The sequence below is a fragment of the Microcebus murinus genome, chromosome X, assembly GCF_040939455.1.
Source record: "Microcebus murinus isolate Inina chromosome X, M.murinus_Inina_mat1.0, whole genome shotgun sequence".
Taxonomy (NCBI): Eukaryota; Metazoa; Chordata; class Mammalia; order Primates; family Cheirogaleidae; genus Microcebus; species Microcebus murinus.
In genome coordinates, this window is record NC_134136.1 from 29,284,061 (window position 1) to 29,306,860 (window position 22,800).

Here is a 22,800-nt window from a genome sequence, read left to right on the forward strand (position 1 = left end):
CAGCAAGGTTAGAGGGAAGGAAACTTCAAGAAGACTCAAGCTGTGATTCAATTGAGATGCTGTGATCAACGGAATTGCCAGTGACACAGATAACACAGCAGGCCAACTCAAAGAGTGAAATGTAAGAAACAAAGTGAAAGGCCAATATCTATACAGGTGCCAATGCTGTAGACTTATCTGGGAATTATCAAACATGCCCCTGGGCTAGTTAAACACACCAATTATTTCTTTCCATCTCATCGTAATGCTCCTGACTCCCTGATCTGTCTGACTTCACTGCTATATTCTGCTACAGTTTCCCTAAACAACAGTTCTTCCAAACTGGAGGAGGTAGCCCTTTCATAACAGGAATGAAAACTTCCTGCCAGTCCAGTAGCCTTTGAGATTTCAAATGGAAAAACAGAACAATGCCCTGGAGTCACATAATATATCCAGGAAACACAAGCTCTGTTCTGATCCTTGCACTGTCTTAGAGTAAATCAATTCAGCTCCAGCATCTATCTGTAAAATGGGGAGGGTGAGAACTGTCTTGGAGATCAAACATTGCTGAATGGCATCTGTTGTTTGGTAGTGTTCAGAGAAATGAATTGATCAACACTTGTTCATTGAGAGTCTTCTCCATTCACAGTAGTGTGCTATGAGCTGTGTGAGAGGGTGAAAAAAGTAGTAAAGAAGGCAACTTTACTAAATAAAAAGAAGTCATAAAAGTCTTCACAAAAGAAGACTAAACCACTACAACCAGAAAAATTTGATGTCATTGAAAATTATCTCTATTTTCTGTTAAAAAAATATATATATATATATGAATGGGAAGTTCTCCCTAGATGGAAAGAAGACAAAATTAGGCTGAGCTGAAAAAGGAGAGAGTTGGAAGAAGAACTAAGTAAGAAGCATCAAGGGAAAAAGTATGTGTGGAATGAGGGGAGGATGAGGAGATAGGGAGGGAGAATCTGTAGTAAACTTAACAATTTTTTTTTTTTTTTTTTTTTTTTTTTTTTTTTAGTCCGTTAGCACTGGCCATATAAACTTAACAATTTATAAGCAGCCCCACAGAAGAAAGGATGTGAGATTTAGCTTAAAGTGTTAGAGTTTAAGAACAGACCAACTGTGAGAGGTGTGACATGTTATCCAAGGAGGAGGAGTCATCTTAAACTTAGTTCAAGGAAAATGGAGAGTTATCACCTAATACTAGCCACCTTGCTTAGGAAAGGAGGGAATGACTGGACAAATAAGTTCATTGCACCCTTAAAACTTATTTGGTCCCTAAGAGTTAAAAACCCCCTCCCTTGGTATAACTGCCCTTGTTCTTAGTTTTTAACCATGTTTTTCTTTCTGAGATAAAGTAACCTGCTACTTTACTTTGATTTTTACCCCATGCTTCATGACATTGCCATTGAGCAGCTTCCACGGAAGTAATGCCAAAGGGAGGAAGTTAAGATGAAAGAGCAATTACCCCTCAAAGCAAGCACACCACACCATCTGTTACCTTGAGTATAGCACTCAGTACAGACCCACTGGCAAATGGCTGTGTGTACTCAGGAATCTGCAAATGTTTGCCCAGAACCCAAAATCTGAATAAAAGAAGCTTAGAAGTTGAAGGGTCTTAACAATTCTCAACTTCCTCATTTAATATTTTTTTAAAATAGGCAAAAAGCGAATTAACATGATATAAACTGTGTACCTGGGTATTGAAGTGTACCAAGCAAAGGAGAGATCAGGCCAAACTGTTAGTCAAAAAAAGGCTACTTATTGGACTTAAATTTTGTCCACAATTTTAAAGTGAGAAAGAGACATGGATAAGTGAAAAAGAGGGAGAGGAAACCAAGGAGAATGTTTCATTAGCATCATCTTACCACTACCATTTTTTTCAGTGTCTATTATAGAATAGGCATGGTACTAAGTGTTTTACATGTACTATCTTATTGAATCCTTTCAACCACACTACAAGGCTGGTACTACCAGTATCCCTCATTCTGGAGATAAGAAATCCAAAGACTAGACTGGGCAAGTAACTTGTTTATAGATACACAGCTATTAATTAGAGGAACATGATGAGAACCTAAAGCCCCTGATTCTCAGGTCAGTGCTCTTTCTGCTAAACTAGATCATGCTAAGAGGAAAGGACTTAGGTCAACAGGCCAAGGACGAGAAGGGCACAGAAAAAAAACACCAGCAATCTGATTGACAGTTGTATCGTACTAATACAAAGCATTATACACATATAAATGTCACTTTTGTAATTGATCTTATCAACATTATTGCAGCATTGCTCATCATTCCATATATAAATATATGAATTGAAATTTTGAGAGGTTAGTGACTTACTCAAGGCTCTACAAAGAACAAATAATAGAGTGAAAACTACAATTCTCAGTTCCTACTGAACCACATGGCATTAAATTATTTTAGGGACTATAATGATCTTAGAATTTTGCATATAGCATGTGGATTTAGATTTTTGGAAAGGCAAAAATTATGTACTTCCAGTTACATCAATCATGGAATAGTATGGTCAGGCTATAAAAGAAAGTTTATTTTCACAATGAATCTGCCTTCTTCAAAAAGATGGTGCTTGTCCCTGTGCTGTAAGTTCTTTTTGCATGTCTCTAATTCCTCACAGTTCTCTGTGTGTGCATGCCCTTCCCCCTTTCCATATGAATGTTGACAAACACAAACATGTCATAAGGTCCCTTATAAACCAAAGCATTTATGCCACAAAGCTGCAGCTTGCCAACTACATTCAACACCCCACAATCAGTGGAAGTGAGCCATCTGACTTACATTAATATAAGACAAACAGCTCTAAGCAAGACAAGGGTAAAAAGAAATTTCATTTATCAACTGTGTATCTGAGTGGCTCTCTCCTGGGATTTATAGAGAGAGGATTTTATAAGGAGCTTTGGTTGAGATTTTTTTTCTATCATTAACAAAGTCCTTTTTTCCACTACAAAATGAGGCTGAAATCCAAAGGCACATAAATTCCCATCATTTGTCAGATGACACTGTCCCCGTGGACTTGCTGTGAGCTCATTCCTATGGCAAGGAGATATGACCTTTCAGGTAGGAGCTGAGCATTTTTCAGCCCATTGTTAGAAAAAAAGAATAGAAGGGATCCTTTGCAGGGTGACTTTTTTAGAGGAAACTAGAAATGAAAAATGTATTTCCTCATTTATTTTTTAATGGAAGTCTGGGCATGAGGTAGGAACAATAAAAAAGGAATCAAAATGATGTCTACCACCCATTAGCCATTTAAGAGCACTGAGGCAAGAGAGAGAAAGCAGAGAAGAGTGACTGGGACCCTGGGGTTGGGATGTGCAGTTTTGGACATAGGAAAGGCAAAGCAAAATCAATGCTTCCAGAAAGAACCAGAGCTTTGCTTACCTCATCACAGCTGCTCAAAAATATGCATTTTCCAACGTAGATGAACACAGACCTCTCTTCAAACCTTTGGTGGACAACCTATAATTTCTCAAACCAGACTCTGAGCTGATTAAGAAAAATGATTTGATAGTGAAGGCAGCTTTCCAGTCTCCAAACATTTCACAGTTAGTAAATCAGATGAAAGTTATTCCCCGGTTCCTTTGGACATTGATAGGTCTGGCAAACTCATGAGGTTGTTGCCCCTTGGCACCCGTTTTCTATGTGTTTCTCCTCTCTGAGACTCTTAATGTTCAATATTCCAGAAACTATCCTCCTTCCCCCAGCCCTACCAAATTCTAAACTTGGAAACAATCTAATAGCATCCATTTACAACTTAGTGTGAATGTGAATAAATGCATTTCCTCTCACAAATGGGCTGCTTGAATTTTGAACTATAATTGTAAAATGAAATGCTTCACCCTCTGTTAAAGGGATCACAGCAGCAAGCAGATGAGAAGCTTTGCGTGGTGAGGTCCCCGAAATCCTACAAAGTGGATATTTCGCTTATTCAATGTCCATAATAACAATAGCACTTACTGGCCGGGCTCATGCCTGTAATCCTGGCACTCTGGGAGGTGAAGGCAGAAGGATTGCTTGAGCTCGGGAGTTCCAAACAGCCTGAGCAAAAGCAAGACCCTGTCTCTACTAAAAATGGAAAAATTAGCCAGGCAACATGGTACATGCCTGTAGTCCCAGCTACTCGGGAGGCTTAGGCAGGAGGATCACTTGAGCCCAGGAGTTTGAGGTTGCTGTGAACTATAGTGACACCACTGTACTCCATCCAGGATGACAGAGCAAGACTCCATCTCAAAAAAATAATAATAATAGCACTTGCTATGTTTTGAGCACTTACTATGTATCAGGCAATATACTAAGTGCTTTACCTGGATCATCAGGGCTTTGCTTACCTCATCGCAGCTGCTCAAAAATATATATTTTTGAGCACCAACCATCTGATAGGTCGTTTCTATTATGACTCCCATTTTGTAGCTGACAAAATTGAGGGTTCAAAAAAATAAGTAACTTGACTAAGGTCAATAGCTATTAAGTGACAAAATAAACATGAAACTTAGATTTGTCTCATTCCAAAGTCTGTACTCTTAGCTGCTATGACATTCTGCCTGCTTTTGGGTTTATAGACAGACTGACAATATCAATCTTGAAGATAATGGAGTAGGGTGGAAGTAGTTGTACTGACTCATTAGGACTGGCTCAGATTAGTAGGAGCCTGAATTGATGGGACACTATCTGTCTGGAAGATCCAATCAGACTTAAAATTCTCAGGCTTACGTATGAAGATTAGCTATTAATAGATAGTACATATTAAAGGAAGTCTGGATTATACCCCTCCTGTCCCTGCCAATTTCAGTTTCAACCATAGATATTTGTATCTTCTTTCATTTCTCTCTAATCACCTCCTTCTAATTTTCTGAACCTTTCTCAATCAGCCAAGATTCTGACTTTGATCCTTTGTCATTTCTCTGTTGACTTTTTGGAATTCTATGCTTGTCTCTCCCTCTCAGAGTTGCTGTAAGGAAAATGATATATTATAACATGAGCTCCCTATCACAATGATTTGGGGGACTTTTTAGGACTTTAAGCATTCTGTATGGATAACAGTGGAAACTTAAGATACCAAAGATGACTCCAGGTAATATTGCAGGTAGAATACTAGGTTCTGTGCCTGCATTTCTGGTATAGATATTTTAATCTCTAAAGGATCCTAGTTGATTAATATTAGGCTTCTGGAAGAAGTACCCCTTTGATAAATCAAATAAAACAATGTCTAGCTTTGCAAATCTCACTTATTTAATAGACAGCCAATTCCTCACCTAGAGATTCTGTCCCATAGGATCATGTAAGTCATTTATTCTAGGTAATTGTTATTTAGAACAAACGAGAGAGAAATGAGGCACTAAAAGGTGCTGTAGACAGATAAACAAAAGCGCAAGATGAACACATGGGTCCAACATGCTTGGAACACTTATCTCAAAATGTTCTTTGTTCAATGACACAATTATTTCTGAGTGTACAGAATATCAAAGAGGGAGTGGGATGGGGGACTAGAGCAACAAAGCATGCTGTTCCTCCTTCGTCGTGCAAATGTAATAGTTTGAATGTTCGATAACCTATCATTTTGAGCTAAACAGCACTTCAACTTGGAAGACAGTTCCCTCTCTGAAGAGTACAAAGCTCATTCCTTAGCTCATCATCCTGCAGAAAGAAAGCAAAACATACCTCTAACTCCCTCAGGCAATCAAGAGGAATTCAGTCCAAAGCAGAAGGCAGACAGGCAGTCTGACAGGCAGGGCTACAGCCTGGGAATGGGTGCCTTCAGACCACCAACATCTGCCACCCACTTCGGTACCAACACAATCTGGAGAGCATTATAAATTACACCAACTACAGAAGCAACTCTTTCTGGCATTTTAATTACAAGACATTACAGATTAATCATCTAAACTTTACTTAAATGGCAAGTCAGGCATTTTCCTTCAGAAGGGCAAAAGGCCATACTAAGAGGAGCCTTAAAGTGAATTGTGTTTCTTTGAAAATTGTATTTCAAACCAAAGATGCAGAGCAGATAGTTTTATGGATCTTTAATTAGTGTCACAAAGGAAACACCAAAAGACTAGTAAGAGATGGTTAGTTTGGAATGGTGGTTTCCTGGTGCCAGCTCCTGCCGCTTAGTCTGTTTGCAAACTCATTAGCTGCTAAGACTGATTATCAGCTGAATTCAGGAAGTGCTCACTTGCTCTGTTAGTAGAAGGCTAGTGTGATTCAATACACTACCCTCCAGCTATCTAAGGCCCAACAGTAAGGTAATGTCTTCTACAGTCAAAAAAGGAAGGTTTTCTTCGCCTTCAACTTCAATTGACATCAATTATAAATCTGAAAGTCTCTGGTAAAGCTCAGAGAGACATAATGAGACCTTCGAAGTTGGCAGTTGGCACAAAGGTCTGGCTTTAGGTCCTTAGAATCCACTTTGCACATAGACACTGTATTTCTGGATTCTCATTTTGCCACTAAGCAAAATCATCCAGTGTAAGAAAACCCAAACTCAACAGAGTACTCACAGATAATCAGTAAACCTCTCAAATGTACAAACAATTTGATGGGCATAGAGTCAAACAAAAGAATTTGCGCTTTAGGCTTCACTCTGGACTTTACCATCAGTTTGTGTTCTGACATTAATAAAGTCTTTAAACCTTTGGTGCATCCGTTTTTCTTCCAGGAAAAAACATGTAACGGATACTTATATGTAGCATGTCTCTGGAATACAATGGCTCCTTGAATGAAAAGGACTAAATTTTCTGGTAGTGATGGTAATAATAATAGTTTCCCAAGTTTAAAACAGTTCACGTTTGCATATGAATGACAGTTCAGCTTTTACATTTGACTTGCTTTGGTTTATCAACAGTGTGCAACCTGACTCTTACAAGCTGGAGGCATTTTTTTTTTCAATAAGCTGATTTTTAAATTAAATTAAAATCAAAACCATTCTTTTGGTTCACCTCCCAGATTAGAGCAACTGACAGCCTCATTAATGATTAAAAACAGCAGGTGGTGATGCCTTGGAACAGTTTGACCAGTCTAAATATCTTGGAACCTACATCATTCCTCTTTTCCCTCCCTTCCATGTATTAAAAGGGAAAGATTCTATCGTTCACACAGGTTAGGACTCTATATAGGCTGAAAGAGGAGGGAAGAAAGCAAATTCTCAAACACCTATTATTATCCAAGGTAAAGGATAGAAAATGAGAGAACATATGAACTGAGAGCTGGAGAGAGTGGCCACACAGACATTGGAAAATATATCTCTGGCACTGGATTTGAATTTGCAAACTCATGACTGGGAAGCTGCCTCACTGCAATCAACTACAGTTACCAAGTTTCTCCAGATTAGAACGGTATATGTTTACAAATTTCTACTTAAAAGAAAAGCAGACATTATAAATTATACTTTTATTCAAAACTTTTATAGTTGCATTCCTGTATGACTTACAGTCTAGGTACTAGACCACGATTTAGAAAGGCCCTATGGCCTAGCTGACTGGGTCAGGGGAAGATAAACTTGCTTGTAGAGTTCTAACTTCAGCCAGATTGAAACTCTCCCCATTAAAATAAGAGAGGAAACTAAAGAGTCTCATTTGCCATTAAAGTAAATATTACTAAGGTTAAAAAAGAACTAAACTAACGATAAGACAAGGCTGTCTATTATTTCATTTTTTTTAATTTTATTTATTTAAAAAATATTTTTTGATACAAGGTCTTGCTCTGTCACCCAGGCTAGAGTGCAGTGGCATCATCATAACTCACTGCAACCTCAAACTCTTGAGCTCAAGCCATCTTCCTGCCTCAGCCTTCCTAGTAGCTGGGACTATAGTAACGTGCCACCACACCTGGCTAATTTTTCTATTTTTGTAGAGACAGGGTGTCACTCTTGCTCAGGATGGTCTTGAATTCCTGGCCTCAAGCAATCCTCCCACATCAGCCTCCCAAAGTGCTAGGATTACAGGTGTGAGCCACCCTATTATTTCAGATTTAACAGCTTGCATGTTTGTTGTCCAAACTGTTGTAAAGGATAAAAAAGCCAAAGTATTATTTCTGATTACCAGGGAGCCTCAAAAGACAAAGTGTCTTTCATGAAGCCACCTCAGTGAGACAAAACTGGGAGTAAATTCAGCTGCAAAGGGTTTATTTTCTGATAAACTCCTTGGCCCCTTCTGGATTCACTGCCTTTCAAATCATCTCTGCTACACACTATCTTATATCAATACATACTTCCAACCACACAGTAGATCTCTGAACTACACATTTGTAAGAGAAGTCCAGTGTTTACCACAAAACCTAAAATTCCACAACACTCTTCTGACTTGGACATCTATGCACACATGTCCAGCCCCAAAGGATTTCTTCCAAAACAACTGTGGAGACTAATATCTTGTTGATAATCTCTTTAGCCCAAACTATGAGGAAGTGCTTTATATTCTTTCTACATAGTAGAATGACTGGTTTGTGGGGCTCCATTCTGCCCTGTTGCAAAAGAGTCTGTATAATCTGTCCACCTTGAGCTTTAAAAGTTCATCTAAGACCTAAGCTTACATTAGGTAAGATTTTTCAAAACATCCCCAGAAGAAGAACTTGTGTCAACTTTTCTGATGGCCCTAAAAAGGCCAGCTCAGACATTCTCTAATCTAGTGCTTGGCGATTCTTCCATACTGGAGTTTTATTGGGGGCAAGCCTTGTAAAGAATAGAAAGCATAAAGACTTTCTTGTCAAAAGACTACATTTTCAAAGTGGATATGTCAATTAAGCTTTCTCTGACCCAAGGTGTACAGGCAATGAGCCATCTGGTAAAAACGGAGGCCAAAAGTACCTGGGGCAAGTCCTGACCCTGGATGACAAAAAGCATCTATGGTAAGAGTGGAAAGCCATCTCACGAGTATTTTGTACACAGAGTAAAAAAAATGACACATAATGTTAGTATTCTTGAAATTGCTTTTAAAATTATGAATGGAAATAATTCCCCATATTTATTTCATAATAAAGGTATTAAAGGGAAAATAAACAGAAAAAATACTCTGTAAATATTTCAAAACCATGTTCAGATTCATGTTTTCCCATCCTGATGGAGTCTATAGCTCTTAACCTGGTGACAGGACAGAAATAATGATAAATAGAAAGAAAGAAGCAAAGAACATAATGATCTTGATATTTCAATAGACTTTTTGAGTATTTGAAGCAGTCCATATGATCTGGTGCTATAAAACAACTTGCTTTGCTTCTCATCTGTTATCCTATTGGCAGTGTCCCTACTTATGGCCTACAGAAATTGCTTTTTCATGAAGCAACTGGAAAACTTTCACCTAGCAAACAGAGCATAACTTCATCTAGCATACTATGTAGGGGCCTGGCTTCCACTATTCCCCCAAAGGGATCCCATTACACCAAAGTGTCTTTTTAAATGCATTTTGCTTTCCAGCTCAACTAATCTTAATTAATTTCTTCACTGATCTTATGTAGTCTATTCCATACTGGACCATTTGTGCTATTGGGCCATAAACTTACAGAGAATGAAATTCTTAATTGTTCCATGTGCTCCCTTTATATAGCCTCCATCCACCAATGCTTTTTAAGTGCTGAGAAATATCGAAATTCTTAGTGTCAACTAGTCAAGAAAACCCTTGGCATTTATTCCTTTGATGCGTAATAAATCCCTTACCACAGGTAATTATTAATAATAATAAATTTTAAAATGATCTTGAATATGAGACAACTAAACTTTCTAAGAGGATCAGAAAAACATATATGTGTGTGTGCCTCTGTGTGTGTGTATTCAATAGCATTTCTATTTGAAAGCAGATGAACAGTTGGTATTATTTCTAATGTACTGCATGAAGAAACCTATAGTAAACTGTCCTAAAAGGATTATCTGACCAAAGGGCCTATGCCAAAATAATGCTAGCAAACAACTTCTAATGGCATAGATGGTTCCATTAGTTAAGGACAATTGTTTATTCTAAGGACTATTTTGCCAGTAAAATGTAAACAATTCTTTGAAAGGAATCCAATTATCTGGTGTAGCAATGTAGTAGAAATAAACAAAAGCTCCACCTGTCACCTCTCTTTCTACCTGCCCAACAATTACTGAGAACAGATAATGTTTCTGGGCATCAGAGGAAAGTGGGGAATTAGGCATTGAGTACCACTAGTACCTCTGAACCAAAAAGGTAACTGAGCATATCAGAGATTAAACCTACTATCCTACAGTGATATTAACCAAAGATGAGAGGAAATTCAACCTCGGAGCAGGAGAAGTTTAAAAAAAAAATGTTTACCAATGCAATATTGTTCGAATTAGAACATCAAGAAAGAATCTTTCATGATATTCTCATTGAAAATAAGATCTTGATTGTAACAGCCCTCTCATATTGTTTCTTTTGCTTTATTGGCACAATATTAACAAGGTTTTTAGTAGTCCCAAGCTATTCTTATGAATTTTAAAATTATAAAAAGCTATTTATTTCATCATTGAGCTGATCTTGGTCACCTCAGTAAACGTCAGATAGGCAAAAGTAAAATGATGATAACTTTTAGAGCCAATAAAAGTAGTAAACATATCCAATTCTCAGAGCCACACACATAGTGAGTACTCAAAATTATTGTTGAGTTAATGAATGATATATATCTGTGCATGGATTATTCCTCCCAGGTATTAGAATACTGTATACCTGAGGCAAGATGAAAGCTTGCCTAGAAGTTCCATATATAGAAACACCATATATCCATTCCTGAGTTCAAGTAATTAAACATTTCACCAGGTATATATTTGCAAGAGGATGAAGACATTTAAAAATGATACTGTATGAGCAAAACTGGGAAAGAAAGAACCACATGAATTGCAAAACAGTATATCTAGCCTCAAAGATGCTAATTCAGGTCCAGGGGGATCTAATCAACCTCTTTGTTCAAGTAAAGATAAAACTTTTTGACAGCAAATGCTATTCTGATAAAATGGAATTTTCAATTACTCTATGAACATCTGGTCCACGCTACCATTTCTGGAGCCCAGCAGCGCACTTCTTTACAATGACACAAAATAGTCTCCATTGAGAACTCCCTATTTTGCCAAGAGACTAATTGAAATGAGTGTTTGGAAATTTAGTGAGGTGAGAGGTGAGTCAGGGGGATAGGTAAGAAAATAAAGAAAGGGATGTTCAGTCACTGAATCATAATTTCATTAAAAGGTTAGAGGAAATAAAATTACACATTGTTGGTAGAGCCTTGAAAGTGTAAACATCTTAATACACCTGAGGTTGGCACTAGAATATGCATAGTATGCACCCTACAGAATATCTTCATGGCTAATTTGTAAGAGCAGTTGCATTAGGCATAGATCAAGTTCTTCAAATCCATGTTTTACACAGCAAACATGTTAAACAATATTCAGGTGATGAAACTAGTAAATAAACGAGTCTAGTAAAACACAGAAGAACCTACACTTCCAGAAATCAAGCAATCATTATATCACATTTGGGTACATTTGGATGTGAAAAAGCAGATAAATATTACTGCAAATTTCTGTATATTGCTTCCATTTGGTATCAATTAGCATGGGAGGGAAAACAATTCAGTGTTGTAGCGAATTTCAAATTGTGTACATATTAGAACAATTAAGTCATCTTTTCAGCTGATGAATTTATAATCAATAATAAAAATCATATGGAAAGAGAAACTGAGTATTATTTGAAATAAATGAGTGGAGTTTGGGATTAGTGTACAGTTCTAGGACATGATCCTCATAAACCCCAATTTCACATCAGGATTACATATTTAAGTAAGCATAATGGGATATCTACATCATCACAAAGGGTCATGCACAGAAGCAAGAAGGAGCCAGATGCCTATTAACTTCAGCACTACTCAACTCAGAAATAAAGAAAGAGATTCACCTCTACTTCAGCACTACTCAACTCAGAAATAAAGAGAAATAATAGAAAGAGATTCAAGCCTGGTGATATCCCCAAACCCACGAGCTTCTGGCATCTCTGACCACTCTACTTGTCAATTACTCTTCTTAGATACTGTATGCAGGAATTGCATAAGGCAAAATTCTTATCCCCACCAGAAGGTGGTAATTTTACCAAATAACTCAAATTCAGGTAGGGAAGTAATTGGTTAAAATATTTGAGTGTGACTCTCAAACTCAGCACCAAATTGCCTTGCCTCAGAAACCAAATCAAGTGGTAAAACCTGCCAATGACAACATTTACTTTTTCTGGACGCACTCTGAGAGCTACTGAGTGATAGTATTCCAAAATATATATACTACATATGCTAGTTGGAAGCACATGATAAAAAATTCTTAATCACATTCTTTTCTGGGAGGCCATAACAAGAGCTGCAGTACCAGGGACAAACTGAGACATTAATTCATGGACACTGTGGATGACAGATGAATTTGTAATTCAGTCAGCTGGCAACCAGGAAATTCACCTTAGCCAGTTCATCAACCAACTGACCTGGTCTTAGGCATGTCAAGAGAAATAACCAAGATTGATAGTAATCCAGAAAGCAAAGAATCCTGTCATTCCCTCTTATCTCCACCCTCACTCAGTTCACAAATGTGTTTGGTTGGGCAATCAAAACACAATCCATTTGGTGTTCTGTTACACAGTAGGATGGCTATAGCTAATGACAATGTATTATATATTTCAAAATAGCTAGAAAAGAGGGTCTTGTCTTGAAAGTTATCGTCATAAAGAAATGATAAAAGTTTGAGGTGATTGATATGCATATATTGAAACGTTACCACAGTATACCCCATAAAAATGTAAAATTATTATGTGTCAATTATAAATGAAATAAAAAATAAATTTTAAAATTTTAAAAATTGAAAAAAAAAAACACAGCCCCAACTCTCTAATGACTAAACACCTGACTTTTGCTCTTTGAGTTCAAAAGTCTTCTAGATAGACATTCTTCCTGCATTGAATATGACATTCTCCTTCCTTCATTGCATATAGTGATTCTGGGTTCCCATCCTTAGGTATGTTCTGAGAGACTAGATGCTGAAAATTAAGAGATTTGGGCCCTTAGTCAAGAAGCAATTAGAGTCATTCGCACTGAGCATTCTTCCGCTATAATAAAAGTATAAGAACAAATGCCATAGAAACTTTTAGCCCTGTGAAAAACCACAGGGCCCAGGACCTGGGTGTCTCTCAAAAAGGAAGGAACAAATGCAGATATATCTTTATCTCAAACACTGGCAACACAATATCAGCTCATTGAACAACCCATTCCTGCTCAAGGAAAAATTAACACATTCATAAAATTATTTTTATTTTGAAAATTCTGAAATTCCTCATCAATCATGTGCCTGCATATGTGCAAGGAAAAATGTAGTACTGATATCCAAATTAGAAAAGTCACAAAGAGAGCTATAGACATGAAATCCAAGATGAGTCAAATTCCCCAAAACAAAGATATAAGGTATACTACTCTTATTGAGTACATTTGGCCCATTTTTGGAGTGGTTCTGGCAGGACCAAAATAAATATCAGGATCAAAGTTAACTTGACAAATTCATTATAATCCTCACTCTTCTCCAGTGACACCTACCCAAACCTCAAGAATAGTTCAGCACCAGAACTCCCAGGATTTCAAAGCACTCAGGTTTAAGATGCCTATCATAGTGTCAATGAACCAAAGAGACTAGGGACTATTTTTTTTTTCTCAAGGAATTCTTGAGATTTCAGTGGAGGTCTGAGTCCAGAACAGATTCTGTTTTCCCTCCTCAGCTTTCTAAATTAGTAATCCTTTGAAGCAACAATACCATATTACCCTGCAACGAATCTAACTAAAATGACTACAAGATCAGGCATGCATGATGGATTCATCCAGTGATTGCATTTAAACCACTGTGCCTTAGGATAAAATGAGATATACTTATTATGCGAATGTAAGTTTGAGATAGGAAAATGCTATAAAATGTTCATTGTTGGAATTGTTGCTGTTTTTTGATGTAGCAGTAATGAATCCAAGTGATACAATATGTGTGGCAAACCTGGAGTTGACTTGGGATACAAAATTAATTATCATTACAGAAAGCTTCAGAAGTAATGAGATATCACAAGGTAGGGACTGAGATGTAAACAAGACCTGAATTCCTTTTGTACCTAAATTTTAGTCACTCACCTAAGTTGAAAAGAACCAACCCAAGGGATGGTTCAAGGTTTAGCCACTGCTGGAATAATGAAAAAAATGAAGACATATACATGCAATCAAATATTGAGAAACAAAATGTGAAAATGTTGCCAAAATGGAACAGCAAAAAGTGTGTGTGTGTGTGTGTGTGTGTGTGTGTGTGTATGTGAAATCATCTTATATGTAGGAGAGTCTTGAGATAATGTCACAGATTTGCTTTTGAATATTCTCATTATTGATTAGGCCAAGGACATAGATACAAAGTGAGGTATACAAGGCAAATTGGGATATGTGGTCACTCTACCTATATGGAGACTGGTGGAACTGTACCTTCAACTCAAATGGCTATGGCTGAAATAAAATTTAGATATGCATTCACCAAAAAAAGAATATTCTCATTACTATCCAATATACACAATGTGTATATATATTATCCCATTGTAAGAAACAGTCTCTCAGAAAAACTAGCAGCAGTCCACTGATACTGTTTTCCTAGAGAAATGTGACAAAAAATTAAAACAGATGTTGTTCTAGCCAGGCATAAAGTAAGAATCAATTATGACTATTTCCTTTCCTAGAGTCATTTCATTTTAGAGAGCATCTAACTAAAACCCTCTCTCGATATAAATGAAAAAGCATTTGTTTGAGACACGACTAGTAAATGATACACATCAGTCTGCATCCTGTGACACACTACTAATCCTCTGAGAATTAAATTGCCTCTATTTCAGTTATATAAATGTTTAAGTTTTTTCATCTTTAGCCATAGTAAGGTTTCCCAGAAAGTATATTATCTCTGCAGATGTCACCACTCACCAATTAGGGAAGGCAGCAGTGCACAATTGGTAGTGACCTCTATATGTAATAGGGTCTGACACTCGGGTCTGCTGAGGAGGGGATGGATTAGACAATTTAATATAATGTACAGTGACTAATTTTTTTCCATGGAAAACATTTTGTTTTGTAGATCATGCATTTTTTTTCTTTCGGATTCATTTCCATAACCAAAACAAAAGCATTTAATGATGTTTACAGTGAAATGAAACAGCTGAAGACCAGCACATAATCACCATATTTTGTTTTCTCATCTTTAAATCTTTTAGCAGGAGGGCTTCCAGCTGAGCTTGAGTCTAGCTTCTCTCAAGATATAGCCAAGCATTCTGAAGCTTCACTGAGCCTAAACACCAAGTTGAATTCATACTTCCTAATTGAAAAAGACAGGCTGTTTGCATAGCATGTTTGCATCAGTAAAATATTGAAAATGACATTTGTGCCCAAGTCCATCTGAACATTCTGCCTTAGCTGAACTCTGCTAATGTTTTCATACCCTGGCTTCTACCTAGCACAGTTTAAAATAGCGCCTCTTGCTGAAGTATGTGTGGCTGAGGCTGAGTTCACAAAAATAGACTCCTCTTCATACATGAGGATGCCCCTCCTGACATGTGCTTTGAGGTGCCATTCATATTAGTGGAATGTTTTACATTGACTCAGCTGCACTCTCTCACCCTGGTCTCCCCTATGACCAATGGCATGGATTTGCATGGTAGCTATGGCAATTTGGCATAGCAGCCCCATAGGCAAAATGGGAAGTTTTATACAAAATTTCTATCCCCAGTAAAAAGAACACAAGTTGTGGTCAGAGAACAGAGTCTCTTTCTGGGTAAAGCTAACCAACCCAATAGGGAACTAAAACTCACCCCTTTGGTCTCATTAGTGTTGTGTTCTATGCAACTCGATTGATCAGTCGAGTTCATGTAAGGCAAAAAGAGCCATTTATTCCTGGAGAGAAGGCATCTGTTCATTTCCTATGTACTCAGTGCAGTTATTATAGAAGGGAATGTATGCTATATGTATATGCAGTCTGCTTTTAAAATGCCTGAACATTTTACAATCCTGGGGGATCCACTCGGGAAGGGTGAAGAAGAATTTGGCTAGGTGTCAGGACATCTCAAAAACCTGTAGATGCTGCTGAGGTGTGAGCTCAGTAGACATGTTGATAATACATTCATTACAGTAAAGTAGTACAGTGTGTCTGCAAACATTCTGGGTTCTTTGGAGTCAACTGTTGCAACTTACATCAAACCAGCCCTTACCATGGTCAGGCATCTGGGATCCCATGGAAGTCACACTGGTGTTCAGCACATCGTTGACGGCAGTATCACAATACAGGCTCCGCTGGACATCATGCTCGCTGTCAGTCTGGTCACTCTCCTCATGGCCACTATCCTTCAGGCTGTTGCCCTCCAAGTCCTTGAAGGTGGAGCTGCTGGGTTGAAGAAAGAATGATAATTTACGGCTGCGATAGATCTGATTTTTTAAAATCTTTCTGAGCCAGGATGATGTCAGCTCTATAATGAGGCTAACCGTGGCTCCATTGCCCAATAGGGAGAAGAGAAATTCCTGTTATAGATAATGGAAGTTAACACTGCAGAGAGGTTCCCACTATTGGAGGCTGATGCAGCTAATATTTTTATTCACTTATCTTCAATGCATCACTATAGGCAAGGCAGGAAAAGCTACAAATCTAAAACAACCACCTCTAAAGAATGTCATCATTTCAGAAGGTTTTTTTCTCTTTTTTTACAAAGTAAAATAATAAATAGCTAATGTTTACTGAGGGATTACTGTTTGTGAGGCATCGTTTTAAGTGCTTGACATTTATTAATTTTTTAAATCATCATGACTGTATAGGAGAAAGGTGTTACTAATATTCTCATTTACAGATGAAAAAACAGAAGTACACAGACGTTGAATAACTTGCCCAAGGTCACACAGCTGGTAATGTAGCAGATAAAAAAAAAAAAAAAGAACTAGAGGCCAAAAAGTCCATAACACACACACACACACACACAAAAGACCAAACCCAGGTAGTCCAGCTTCAGGGTCTTCATGGGACCTTAACCACTATGTATATTGCCTCTCCAAAGATGTCTACCCGTCAACTATAAAAAGAAAAAGTATCAGAAATTGAAGTGGTACAATTAAAATATGAAGGAGTATCAAGATCAGAGATCCCAGGACAGTTTTTAACTGAGAAAGGAGAACAAATTCAAAGAAAAAGAGGAGACGCAGGAACTGAGAAGAAGAGAGCCTTGGTGCATGGAAGGTGTGATGGTTACTTTTATGTGTCAACTTGACTGCACCATGAGATGCCCAGATAGCTGGTTAAACATTGTTTCTGGGTATGTCTATGGGGGTGTTTCCAGAAGAAATTAGCATTTGATTAGTGGACTGAGTAAAGCAGATGGCTCTCTACTATGTGGGTGAATATCATCCAATCTATTAAAGGCCCAAATTGAACAAAAATGGGAGAAGGTTAAATTTACTCTTTGCCTTACCACTTGAGCTGGAACATCAATCTCCTGCCCTCAGTGCACCTGGTTCTCAAGGCTTCAGATCCAGACTTGAATCAACACTATTGGTTCTCTGGTTCTCGGGCCTTCAAACTATTATCACCAGCTTCTCTGATTCTCCAGCTTACAGATGACTGATTGTGGGACTTCTCAGCATCCACAATCACGTAAGCCAACACCTCATAATAAAACTCTTTCTAGATAGATATAGATATAGAAATGCCTATTGGTTCTGTTTCTCTGAAGAACCCTAACTAATAAGAAGGTAAGATAAAAGTGAGAACCAGAGAGTGAGCATTAAATAATTGTGGGTATAGTTATACTTAGAACATTAAAACTTTCAGCACAAGAGTTTGTAGGTAAAATTTTTCCTGCATTTATTAAATCAATCCACCACACAATGCACTGAGCATACTATCCAAGAACTCCACATCATCTCTCATGAAATAGAGAATAATACATAAGGTACATCTATAGGGGACCCACCTGCTATTTCTAATACTTTGTATGCCTGACAGAATCTGCAGCTGTGCTACACCGTGGAGCATAAATTATGCATCTGAAATACCTAGTGGATGGCGAATCCATTCCCTAGTCAGTGAGGAAGCAGCAAAGGTATACTGAAGAAAATGTGTTGTTGTCTCAATAAGGGAGAGTGGCACGCTTGTGAATTAAAACAAGCCCCAACAGACCTACTGTGCCTCTGAAAAAAGAGCCCTGTGGAGATGACACTGCAAACTCAATTGATCTGATCAACCTTGAACATTCACAGGCTTGGTTCTCTGAGACTTTCATAAGAACATTCAGTATATATGATGAAGAGCAACACAAGGGACACAATGGATGCATTGTCATTCTCCACACTTGGTCAAGAGGAATCACAGCAGATATTTAACATATGACCAACCTACATGTAGAATGCTTGGTGACTTGAATATAAAAAGGAAAAGATCAAGAGGGCAGTAACTGGAAAGCCATAATTATAAGAAAATGAAGAGTAAGAAAGTGAAGCATTGACCTGTTAGCTAATTATTTCCAGGAAGGATAACTGGGCATCAACTGCACTAAAACTAAAATCACTCAATAGGCCAGCTCACTCAGCTCCTTCAAATTGTGTCACACAGCTAACTCAGCCCTATGGACCCTCCAGGATGCAGTTCTATTAAAAAACAAATTATCCTGCAGTTCATTTATGGTAAAGAAGGCCCATTGGAAACACATGATTTAAAGTATTTCACCATTTTTAGTTTATGACACATATTCTGGGTTTCTACCTGCAAATACTATTCCCAGAGTTTAAATAGATTCAAATTTTTTTTTTAGAAAAATAAAATTGGTCCCTGCCTACAAGCACCCATGTACCTCCAGAGAAAGGATATGATCTTCCTGGATAATATCCCATTTTTATAACATAGATTAATTTTTAAGCTGTATACATGATATCTGAAAATTTCCTTAATCTATCATACAAAATTGTCACTTTAAGCCAGAGAATTCTACCCTGATTTGACTACATTTCAGCAGTTGTCAATTTGCTTGAAACATGATGGTGAGGGATATAGTATAAGGGCAATGTAATTAACCAGCCCTTAGAGCAGGGCTTCTCAACCTTGGCACTATTGACATCTTGGGACACATAATTCTTTGTTGTGGCTGTCCTGTGCATTGTGAAATGTTTAGCAGCATCCCTGGCCTTTACCTACTAGAAGCCAGTAGTGAGCCCAACACGATGTAAAAACCAAAAATGTTTCAGGAGAGACATTGCCAAATCACCCTCAGTTGAGAACAACTGCTCTAGATTCTTTAAACTTGATTCCTATAATCGACTGCAGTGGAACGAGCACTGAACTTGGAGTCATTAGGACAAATGATAATTCCTAATCTGCCACTTCATCTATGTGACCCTGGGCCTGATATCTAATGTCTTTGAGTTTCAATTTCCTTGTCTGTAAAATGCATTTGCTAAAACCTCCTTCAGAAGTCATTTGGAAAACCTAATGGGACACTGTACATGAAGTACCAGATACACATAGATGCTCCATAAATGGTTATTGTTTACTACGATCATTATTCTCTATGGTAATGCCTTCACTGAGTTACAATTAAATATTATGTCCTGGGTCTTTTATAGGATTAGTATGGGATATTTATATTTAAAGAACTTGTCTATATCTTCTGTAGTATCACACTGTCCATTATATTAATTTCTCCTAATACTCAAAAACAGAAAAAAATAGTTCTCTTGTCAAATGTCTATCCTTCCTTTACTGAATAATGAAAACTATGTGACCTGATGTACTTATCATTTTGTCTGGGCTTCTCACAAGCTTCAAGGTAAACATAATGTTTAATTGCAGTGAGTTATCTCCCTGCATGCTCGGGATCTCTATCTCACTTCTAATTGGTTTTGAATCTGCCTCTTTAAAATTTGATCATCCATTTTATATGCACCTGAATGTTATATGCCACCTCAGAACTGTTGTTTTTAGGTAGAAAGGACAGAAATAATAAAACAGTAAAGGGTTAGCTACTAGGATGTAAGGGACTGGTAGTGTGAACACAAGAAGTTGCGTATTCTCAGAAGAAAAAGCAAGAGGTATAACACCTCTCCCAATCCTTGAAATAGTTAACTCATTTGAAGATCCGTTTGCCCATCCAACAAACTAAGGACCTCTTACTCTGATCTTGTAAGGGCATTTAGTAGCTTAATGAATGGATTTGTGTAAGGCAGTTTAAGACCCAGTGAGCAAGATGCTGCAAATTGTAAAACAACCCGGCAAATGGCTACTCACCTAAAACAAATAACAATTTATGCCAGGCATAAAAAATGCTGATTTCACTTGCTTTATTACCTGTGTACCTCTTGGGAGATGAAAGACTTGTAAAACAACTTTTGTGGGACTATAAATTAGGGGTACCTGTTTGCAATAGTATTGTAAATGTAAATGTTTCTATTACTGCTCTAGCGGCCAACAGAAAGACAGGTATGTTTGAAAACACCTAGAAAAGTGCTCTGCACACAAGAGTTATTTAGCGAATGCTTGATGAATGAACATGACACAAATTCAGACCTGTATTTATTCTTTCAAATATTAGAACTCTTTTCCGAAAGACAGAAGAATCTGAACGGAAACAGGTCGTATGTTCCTACTAGGTGACACCACATATGCAGGGAATGGCATGTGAGGCTAAGAATAAGAGGAAAGAGAGAATCAAAATATTATTGTAACTGTATTTAAATAACATAAAGAAAATCCTTGTTTCTGGACCGCCTATATCACCCTGAGAACCTATTATAACTGGAGATTCTCTAGCGATGGAGCTAGATAGAGACTCTGCATTTAACAAGCCTCCCAGGTGATTCCAATGCACATCAAAGTTCAGAGATCACTGGCTTAAATGGAAGTTTAGTGCTAGTTTTTAATGGAAAAAATGGTGAGGTTTACCTCAACCTCTCTTATCCATTCATTCAATAAACATGTACCAAGCACTAGTTACTATATACAAGGCGCCATGCCAGGTGCCGCAAAACCCCAGGACAACTTGGGTGGAAAAGGAAAGCACTGAGCAATGTTCATTTTCCCTTCCACACTGCTTCCGTGCCTTGTTTATTTCCTATTTTATTTTCTTTGAGCTACAGCCTCACGCCCTGCTTGATGTTGTTCCAAAAGCACCACAGGACTGGCTATCAGAGAGCAGCACAGAAAACAGGCATGAGGAAAGAAAGTTGCAGTAGGGGCAAAGAACCACTGCTGGCTTTCCTTGCTCTGAGAAGATAGCAAGGAAACAATCATAGCAGGAAGGAAGTCCATCCAGAAAAAATTCTGAACTGTCTTGGCTTATCAACCATGGACTCTCACACAAGCCTCCTTGGGTACACCTGCAGGTTGCAAGTAACATTCTGAAGAAGAAGAAAAATAACTACAGAAATATGATACTAGATTACTCAGTGAAGAAAGTTATGAGAAATGTGTCATATATTTTCCTTTTCCCTTTCAGATCCTTCTCAACCTTGATTTGTGCCTATGAGAACCCCCTTGCCCTCTGGCATTCCGATGGGTTTAGCCTTTGGAGGGGTACCAGCAGAGCAGAGGATGGGATGAGAGTCATGTCAGGATATTGATTGTCTCTGCTCCCTTCCTTCAGGGTCACTTCATGAGGCCTGGATGCCTTGAACGACCAGAAGTCACTGTAACTCTCAAATCAATGTTCTCTACATACTCTTTTCCCTGCTTCTTTCAGAAGTATTTTTAGCTCCTCCAGAGCCAGGATACTGCAGTATCCCTTCAGATTCACTAATCTTAACCAGGCTTTTGTAAATAGCCCCCTTTGTAGATAAACGTTCCTCAAGCCATTCTAATTTGGGGGTGCCAACTATTTCATGTTGGAACCCTGGCTGATGCAGGAAAGAACCAGAGGTGGACAGCGGTAGCTGCTGTTCAACTACCCAAGGTAGACAGAAGTGAGAGAGGAAATGATGCTTATGTGTGAATGGTCTGGCCAAGAATGCTAACTACTGCTAGGAAATGCCAAAAAGAAGAGCACAAGAAACATCCTTGGATAAGTAGCAGAAAGTGAACAGAGGAAGAGAAAATGGATAGGAAAACACATTCTCAAAGTTGACCTGAAATTGGATTAGCATTCAAAGAAACAGGCTTGATAGTAAAATTAAAACTAATAATCAGATTCAGAATTTCCTGGCCAGGAGCTTTTTCCATGCATGTAAATAGATCTTCAAGAAACCACATACAGCCAAACCCCTTTCAAACATGGCTGTGAGCTATTTGAACAGGCTTTGCATGATTTTATCACCTGGTGTTAGTCACCACTTTCTTTTAACATTTTCCACACATTTTATGTTTAACATGGTAGTCCCCAGAACAGCACAATACACAAGATTCTGTATATCTTTCTGGGTATTGGGTTTTGTCTAAACTCAACTGACTCCATAAATTTCAAGGCCTGTGTGGTTTTCCAAAGCCCTTTTGGTTCCATAAACAGAACCGAGCAAAAATGTATATGTCCCCAAGCTTTCAGTTGTTTCCTCTTAATCAAGGTGGTCTCTGGTGAAAACCACTGTCTTTGATTTCAGGCAATGTCAGGGGACCTTTCCACCAAGAGCCTGTTAAGCCTAGGTTGTGCCTTTTGTTGTATAAACAAAAAGTATATAAAGTAATTAATCAAAATCAGAGGCTCCCAGTATGTCTCAAAGCTACTGTGGAAATACATGTATCTCAAAAGCAAAATGTTTGAACATAAGTTTTCATATCAACAGTCTGCCTTATAAATTGGATATTCAGGGCTGACCTAAGACGTG

At 37.9% G+C, this 22,800-nt stretch overlaps 1 protein-coding gene across 5 annotated transcripts in view; it reads right to left on the reverse strand.

Annotated features, from left to right (window-relative positions):
- The window catches only part of PCDH19 (protocadherin 19), a 99,075-nt gene that overhangs the window by 19,612 nt on the left and 56,663 nt on the right, over positions 1 to 22,800 (reverse strand). For 3 of the 5 annotated variants that reach the window (XM_012767377.3, XM_012767380.3, XM_012767378.3), the window contains one exon: positions 16,224 to 16,396. In XM_012767377.3, coding sequence (XP_012622831.1) covers positions 16,224 to 16,396 — 173 coding nt within the window. The remainder of the gene's footprint in view (positions 1 to 16,223; positions 16,397 to 22,800) is intronic. The other 2 variants (XM_012767376.3, XM_012767379.3) reach the window with 1 other exon arrangement.